This window comes from Neodiprion virginianus, chromosome 1 (assembly GCF_021901495.1).
Source record: "Neodiprion virginianus isolate iyNeoVirg1 chromosome 1, iyNeoVirg1.1, whole genome shotgun sequence".
In the NCBI taxonomy this organism is placed as follows: Eukaryota; Metazoa; Arthropoda; class Insecta; order Hymenoptera; family Diprionidae; genus Neodiprion; species Neodiprion virginianus.
Genome location: NC_060877.1, coordinates 11,160,528 through 11,169,101, shown reverse-complemented (window position 1 = coordinate 11,169,101; position 8,574 = coordinate 11,160,528). Strand labels below are relative to the sequence as shown.

At 38.2% G+C, this 8,574-nt stretch overlaps 1 protein-coding gene across 2 annotated transcripts in view; it reads left to right on the top strand.

Moving 5' to 3' along the window:
- The first annotated feature begins 303 nt into the window (after positions 1-303).
- LOC124305562 (protein unc-80 homolog) overlaps positions 304-8,574 on the top strand; it is a 26,430-nt gene continuing 18,159 nt past the window's right edge. Inside the window, exons 1-17 of one of the 2 annotated variants that reach the window (XM_046765143.1) lie at positions 304-426; positions 2,071-2,189; positions 2,292-2,340; positions 3,158-3,184; positions 4,338-4,358; positions 4,443-4,588; positions 4,676-4,841; positions 4,934-5,162; positions 5,275-5,387; positions 5,495-5,581; positions 5,669-5,746; positions 5,849-5,988; positions 6,121-6,342; positions 6,466-6,641; positions 6,715-6,893; positions 7,013-7,155; positions 8,170-8,199. In XM_046765143.1, coding sequence (XP_046621099.1) covers positions 2,104-2,189; positions 2,292-2,340; positions 3,158-3,184; positions 4,338-4,358; positions 4,443-4,588; positions 4,676-4,841; positions 4,934-5,162; positions 5,275-5,387; positions 5,495-5,581; positions 5,669-5,746; positions 5,849-5,988; positions 6,121-6,342; positions 6,466-6,641; positions 6,715-6,893; positions 7,013-7,155; positions 8,170-8,199 — 1,892 coding nt within the window. In that variant the 5' untranslated portion in view covers positions 304-426; positions 2,071-2,103. Of the gene's footprint in view, positions 427-2,070; positions 2,190-2,291; positions 2,341-3,157; positions 3,185-4,337; positions 4,359-4,442; positions 4,589-4,675; positions 4,842-4,933; positions 5,163-5,274; positions 5,388-5,494; positions 5,582-5,668; positions 5,747-5,848; positions 5,989-6,120; positions 6,343-6,465; positions 6,642-6,696; positions 6,894-7,012; positions 7,156-8,169; positions 8,200-8,574 lie in introns of both variants that reach the window. The other variant, XM_046765138.1, reaches the window with a different exon arrangement.

The following is an 8,574-nucleotide window of genomic DNA, read 5'->3' as shown; positions in this document are numbered from 1 at the left end:
TCAACAACGACGATGAAGCGCAAAATTTCCTCATCCCTACAGGGACATCATACAGGTACCAAGGAGACTGTTGAGCATTTTTGTGATCTGCTCTGCACATGCTTAGCCAACTGATCGAAGAAATCATTCCTGCACTGTCTCGACGGGGTTGAAGAAGGTGGGTGGTGGTCCATCGGGCAGAATCCCGGAGAAATCGATGGGCGACGGCGCGTTGGTGTCCTAGTTTCCATAGCGTCGCGCGCACATTCCTCTCATCCTCGTCTTCGTCATCGTCCTTGTCCTCCTCGTTGAGCACTTCGCACCGTTTCATTCCGTTCTGTTCCGTCTCCTCGCGCTATCGTTCAGTTAAGAAATTTTCTGTTGCTCCTACCTGCCGCTGAATCTCAATGCAATCAAACTTTGAAGATGCCTAAACCATTCACTCTCGTGAGTCTTACATTACCCTCCGTTTATCACTGTTTAAACATATTTTTCCCAGACTTTATAAGTGATAAATCCGGTTTACTCGTTTTAACGCAGGTTCATAATCACCACCGTAATTTCGTTATCAATTAACTAAAAGAATAGATTGGAACTAGCGGGAAAGAGGAAAAAACCGCGGTCATTTATTCAATCGTTATTTATTATTTTAAACAATATCCAATCGCATGAACTATTACACCGAATTCGAAATAGAGCAAATCATCTGCGAGTTACTGAAAATGTGTGTCACACATATAGGTGGCTGAATAACGTTTGTGATTGCTTCGGATCCGGTCAGTGTTACGCGATGAATGACTTTTCTGAACGATGAATTAAATTTCCTTGAAATTCCAGCATTCGTGCCGGTGCCCAACTCGACTTTAGCATAAATCGACGAAAAAATTTTCAAACCAATTCCGGTTATCTAATTCTTTTTGATCTAACAAAGCGTTATGCGCAATAATCATTGTCCAACGAATATCACGTTGCGTAAGGTAATTCTATTTACTCGTCGCTCCTCGTCGCTTCGCCCCCGTCATTTGCCTAATCGACTCGACAATTCCAGCTACAAGGTAACCGTCAGAAAAAGATTATCTCCGAATTTAGTACAGTCGTTCAGTTTCGAATAATGGTACGTACGCGATTTGTAACTCGGATTTATAAACAGATCGGTATGTTGACGCTTAGCTGGGCGTTTATATGCGTATTATCCGATATCTGAGCAGAGCTGTCACGCAAATTTTGGTTGGTTCCTGGCGGCGAATCCATTCTTATCAGCTGCAGCCTCCGCTTAGGGTAAGAGGATCAGGAGCAGTTAGGTGACTTAAGGTGTGTACAACGGAATCATGACAGGAGGCATTATTATTTTCACCGAGTATCGTGATATTTATTGTTATTGATAAAACTTTGACCGAGTGATGCGACCCTTAATTAATTATATCGATAGTAAATTCACTATCCGACATCGGGACTGTGTAATCATCGACTCGCCTTGAGTGGTATGGCTCGGTTTATTAAAAACTAAACATCAAAGCTAGAACTCGGGACCAATCAACACGCATTTCCTCTTGATGAAGGCTAAAAGCTTCAGGAGTCCGTGGGTGGATCAGATGACTCTATAAATAGGCGAACGAGACCGGCGGTGACAATGGTCAATCAAAATGCTTTTCGTCGGGTAATGAAAGCTCGGGGAAACCCCGGATATATACTATTACGAACAATAATACGAGGTATTCGGACGCGTGAATTATCCATGCAAAATACTTCTATTTCTCACTTCTGTGTCAATCACGCCATTTTAACAAGGCAAAATATATCCACACGTTATGCGAAGCGTCAATAGAACCGGTTTTACAAGTCAGGAACTCGAGACAATGGTTAGACAAACATCGCCCTCAACAACGAACATTCGAAATTTGAATAACGATAAATCAAAAAAAATTTTACCATGTTATGGCATCGAAATATATGTTACAAGTTACTCTAATAGTATCTATAATTTCATACGCATAATACAGCAATCTTTGATCCAATTGCGCAGTGTACTTTCCACTATTTTCATTGTGTTTACGGTGGGGATGATTGGTGATCAATTATGATACATTCCAGAGTACAGTATGAGATAAATTCCGAGTGGCAAACATGGAAAAACGCCGGTCCATCGATGACAGCTTGCATGATCAAGCCTTGCCGATTCCAATACAGACCTTTCTCTGGAGACAAACAAGGTAAGAATGATATTTTCTTAACGGTTTAAATGTTTCAAACAATTTATATTTGTTTCGAATCTTCATCAACAAATCGTCGTATTAAAACTTGATCTTCCGTAGTCCGTTCATACGAGCCAAGCTTGGAAAACTCCATGAAGCATCATGTATGGTAAGATGCACGCTACGTATATTTCAGCGAAAATGTAAACATTTGATCGAACCCTAATCGACATGTTCTTGTTAAAATGTTAAATAAAGTTAACAGACTAAAAATACTGACACACGCTTATGTGTATATACATACAATTGAAAAAATGCTGATAAATTATAGACGATAGCATCATATTGCTTGCACTTGATATTATTGCTGGTAACGTGTGCTTACTTCCAACGTTGCGTAAAATGTGATTTTATTTCCTACAATGCCGATTATAATTTGAGAGATAGCTATCGATCGTTATTTTTTTTTTGAAATATTTTCTCCCACCTCATTATACAGTCATCGATGGACTTATTAGAAGTAAAAACTGGATCCGAACTGTATCTTTGAAACTTGCAATCATTTCACGACAGCTGAAACGGTAAAATTCTTGACGGATTATTGTAATAAATTCTTATAATTCGATTCAAACTAACTTTTATATACGTTTTGTTCTGATGTTATTTTTCTTATGTTAATTTTACTGAAAAATTTTAGCCTTCACCTGTCACAACACACGTTTCAGCAATAACTTATAGACCATGTACGCAGAAAATGAGCAACAGAAAGGCAAGCTAGTTAAATTGCACTGCGATAAAAGTAAAGATAAAAATCCCATACAAATTGGGAAGCATCGTTTAAGCAATTTGATGGTGTTGTGTGATTCTATGGCTGACCCCTCATGGCTGACACCTGTACACCTACGTTTTACCCTGTGCCTGACTTGCACTAACAAAAAACTACCCTCTCCACCATGTGGCCACCTCCAATCGTCACCTGTCCGCAGTTCTGTCAACGTGCGCCCGGCCATCATGTAAGTTAGCTTTGCTCTGCTTTTTATCATTTTGTGGCGTGTGAATACTTACCCGCTTACCATACCGTTATGACTTCCAAAATTTAGTTTCTGGATTTCTGCCGTTAGCCTTTGAGACGTGCATGTGATGAGTAAATTATCTAATACGTGTTGAATCCTTGCCCCCCCCCCCCCCCCAGTTTCATGAACAGCTTCATTGAAACTAGATCAACAGTCTGAATAAAACCTTGAAATATTTTGCATGTTACCTGTTTAATGTGAAAATAGATATTATCTTTCCTCGAACCTTGCGCTCCACAATTTAGCTACAATCGTAACGCTTTTCGTAAACATTACAAAACTATGTAGCCGTGTATTCAAATGTGTTTCTAGATCTACGGGGTGTTGGTGTAGTAAAAATACTCGAAATTTCTTTATATGAGAATTCACTACTGAAGGCATGTGGGAACTTTGTTCGAATAAATCAATGAGGTTCCATAGAATTTCTGTTTGTATCATATTCGTGTACATATTTACATATACTCCTTCAAATGCGTACTTTTCGCATTATGCCACATGTAAAAGTACTAGTCTCTTCTTATTATTGCTGATGTTTGCTGTTGTTATTATTTTTTTTTTTTTGCCAGTTTAGAATCTCAGATGTATCGGTCAGTGTTTGATCAATATTGGAGTTTTTAAGTTTTGGCCAGTGATGGCTGACCTGCTTTAGGGTATTCTTCTCCATTTCTTATAATATCCAAGTTATTGTGTGTTCGACGCGTGGTAGAAAAGTTGTCAGTATCATTTCACGGATTATCACTCCATACAAAATCTTACATACCTTCATGTTATGAAACATGTTTTAAATCGTATATTTTTTATAAAAAGTAATTGACTGCTGTAAGTTTATGCGTAATGTTGAAAGTTATAGTTGCGAATCTATTTGTCACGTGACGTATTACCTGTACCCTTCTCCGCCAACCAATTACACAAATTCATATCGCATGTTGCGTGTGTCGGACATTACCGCAAGTTTTAGTTACAAAAAGTAATAACTGTTTATTAATATCATACTTAAATATTTTTTAATCATAAGGGCATTCTTCTTACAAAATTTCAAACCTTGATAATACCTATTACAAAAATTCAACGTATTAATTGTGCTAACATCCAGGAAATGAAAGAAGCGTGCAAGGTAAGATCTGATGAATGAATATAATTAATTAATATACTTAAAAAATAAAATATTCCTCATGTCACTCGCTAATTCCTTCGACAGTCCTTTGAGAAAGTACTCGTACAGAATTTACGCTTCGGACTCTCACCGTCTTTGACCGATGCTCTGGGTGCTGTACCCCGATGGCGTCTCATCCAAGCTGCTCTTCCACACGTCCTGCATGCTGCAGCAAACCTTTTGCACAACAGGTAATTCAACCTTTTTATCACTCGGAGAGGTAAAATCTTTTTCAACTTTGAATGGAATTATAAAATGCACTGATTTTCTTATCACAGAAAAGATACCAATCTCCAAAGTCTCGGAACGGTTGAGACAAAGCTTCTCTATACTTTGCACTGGATCATTTTGGACGCTGCTGAAGAATGTGCAGACGCAGATGCCGAAGCTGGAATTTATCATTCCAATCCATTCTATTACTTGTTCTCTATACCAACAATGTCGGTTAGTTCAATTGGTGTTATCTCATTCCAATGACGCCAACAATGCTTGAATGACATTTTAAAGCTCGACAATGCCTCTTTATCGTTTTACAGTTATTTGTTTATCTTTTCGCCCCGATCTGTAACCACCTAAAGGAGTCAGACTTTACTACCAACTTCCGTCTAGAGAACGGTCTCAAAATGTGGACTGCGCTATGGGAATGTCGACATCCTGATACCCCTTGTTTCACAGCGCATTGTCGTCCAAAGCCACGAGCACTATGGACTCGTTCAATGAAGATGTCTAAACACAATCAGCAGTTTGATGACATATTCTTAGCCAGTAAGTCTTGAAGCTAATTAAACTAAAAAACAGCTATTGATAATAATGGGGAAATGCATTGTTGTTTAATGTATAAATGTCGATGACTCATAGTGTACGATTATTTGCATAGAAAAAGGTACCACTGAAGAATTTTTAGACACAGAAAGCCCGCCGAGTCAATCAGCTAGTGTGTGCTTTTCTGACCAAGGTGCTCCCCCATCAACCAAGCAGCCGGATGAAGACGTGAGTTTAATATTATTCAGAAATACGTACAATGCTTTACATAAACGCTAAATATAATTATGAAGTGCAGCTTGTATGAAATCATGTTTCGCTTCTTGTCTGGTCAGCAGAGTAATTGGGTCTCTTCACCGAAAGATACAGTATTTCCCGAAACAATACCTGAGGAAAGTTCAAGCACCGAAGACGAACATGTGGTAATTTCAAGTGACAAATAATTCGTAAAATATATTTTAATAAAAATCGGTATTACAAAATGACCGTTTGGCTTTGTCTAATCGCAGGTAATATTCAGATTGCCATCTCTCACAGAGTCGGAGAAAACTATGGACGGTGTGAAAGAGGTGTCAACAATTTTTGCTGTATGTACAGATCTACTTATAAAGAAAATCGATTGAATTCACGCACAATTCTCTAGTCGTCAAAATAATATCTACTAAATATGATCTGATCTCGTCCCGTAGGGTGAAGCCAGCATTTTTCATGTTGCCATGGGCCGTACGACTAACGCCTTCAAATCTACCATGACTATAGAACAAGTCACTGCAATATCGGGCTTAGACGCGAAACAATTTGAAACGAAACCTTTCATGCTAAAAATGGGGTTCGTAGCTTAAATAATTGGAAATTTATGCTGTCCTAGGATTACGATATTCATCCGGTAAAATTGATGTGTCGAACTACGCAGGAACGTGAAAATTTATTCATTTACATGTCTCACAATTTACTTGTTCAGATCGTTAGACAAGGACTCGGTTGATAGTTCTAAAATCATGGGAACTGCTCCAAACTTTCATGGCTCGCCTACCACTCGATCTACAATTCGAAATGGAGGCCATGCATCAATTGTTGATATTTGTGCAGCAACGTTCCTTGATGTGGCTGTCCTCAGATGTCTCTTTGTTGCGCAATGGCAAGAAGAGGGTGTCTTTTGGGCTCTTCAGTTTCTGTATCATCGGTAAGAAGTGAAACCGAATCATGCTTACGTTCACTACTCCGATGAGAAGTTTTGTAACTTCAGAAGCGGAATCGGTTGCGTGATATTTGATTGACAGAGGTTTTTTTTATCAATATTTTCTAGGCTTCGAGAAATCAGCGAAGAGTCTTACACACAGCAGCAGCCTCGGCGACGAAGCAATTCGTTACCGATTCCAAAAATCGAAGTATCAATCTACCAAAGTCCGGAGAGTAACAGACGCGAGGAGGCTAAGGATTTCATAGAAGTACCAGAACCCAAAGACGTTTCTATACTTGCAGGTAACTCTCACACGTTATATAAATTCGATTGAAACTGTTTCTATTTCTCCATAAGACCTTGCTACCTTTTCAGAATCTCCATACGCTTCAAAGTTGGCTGATTCAAGCCACACTCGGCGTGCCAGTGAAAAGGTTAAAAAGCGTATGAAAATGGCCGATCTCAAAGCGTTTGTTGAAACTAAACTGCTTTCGAAGTCTGAGAAAACTTTGGAAAAGATAGGCCAAGATGAACCGAAACCATTTTTTGAACAGGTATAAAGAGGATATCTGAATTTTCTACGGTTAACGGCTTATGTGAGATTTGTCTGAAACCTTGGTAAAAATAGTGCGTGGGGAAAGCTCGTGAATTAACTTGCCTGACGGTTGAACAGGAATGTCATAGGAGCCTGGACACAGGAGATGATCATCTGACTAGACCGGCGTCGACGTTTTCGAAAATATTCGATGCAAAAGATGTAGACAGAATAAAGCATCCAACGAATTTAATTAAAGGAAAAAGCATGCCCAGTTTGAGGTACATAGCCACAATATTGAATTTTAATCTGCAATTATTTACAGACAAATTACGTGATACGTGCATAAAATTGAAGAAACGAGACTCCCAAAATCCCCAGAATTTTTAGAGGAAATCAATTAGGTAGTTGTTATTTCACAACTTGCAGTTAGATAAAAACTGAACAAGTCTTTGACCATCATTCTACCTTGACTACTTCTATAATTCATTCACCACATTCTGCGGAAAATATTAATTTTTTCATTGATAACTTTAATTAGGCTTTTCCTTGCCTGTCAAAGATTAACGCACTTTCTGAATGTAGAGTGAATCTTTACAAGCTTTTTAAAGTAATACCCTACAGATGAGTCAAGTTTGTCTACGCTCTCCTTTCGTGCATTCGTAAATGACCATTTCAATGAAAACTTACCTGTACGTAGTTTCTATAGAAAGATCATTCTTAAATTTATTAAGTCTACCTGAAATAGCTATATACTTTATCCTTTGCTAGAAATACTTATATCGTATAGAAGGCATGATAATAGACTATATTCATCTTTTTACAACAACTATCTTATTCAAGTAGGCATCAATATTACTTTGGTAGGTTCGTCAACAGTATACATGCATATCTTTCACAATCAGAGTACAAAATCTTAACGGTAGTAAAACATACCTGATATTTTGTATGGAAATTGAGATACACATTGTGCATGGCAATAACTTACATCATATACCTGGTTAGTGAAAACAATGTAGGGCAAAGTCAATGTTATATTAAAAAAGAGAACCGCAGTCTTTTTAAAATTAATAACAGTTTCAAGCAATGCGAATAACGTGTAATCATAGCAAAGGTACGTTAACAGTACTCTCAGTAAATATCACAAACGGTATCGTACCTGTGACATTTCATCAAGAGCTTCGTGGTATATTAATTTTATATTACCGAATTTAACTGTCCCACTACGACCTGTGTGTAATGTCTTTCTCTGTGTCTTTCTCTTTCGCTCTTTCACCCTCATACTCGTGGCTCAGCTGCTTGATAGACGAGCTGACCGCGGGCGGGTAAGTCGTTAATGGCCCTACTGACACTCCAGAAGTCGTTCGTGAAAATGCTTTTAGTCTGCCTTTAGCTTCTAGTTTGCACCTAGGTTTACTTTAATTATTGCGAGTATTAGTAATTCACCATTACTACTCTTATGTCGTACGTGAACTACTTGCTGCTTTATTCACATAATAATTTAATCAAAGTGTCCAAGCTTTTACTTTGTTTTACGTACCATGGCTATTTCATCCTTCCCCGATTGACGTTACCGTTTCGATTCCCTCAGACATTGAAAGTAATGGAGTGTTGAACATATTTAATTGATAACATTTCATAGATGATGCAACACTTCTGTACATTTACCACATCTATCGTCTTTATCACTATTCAATCAC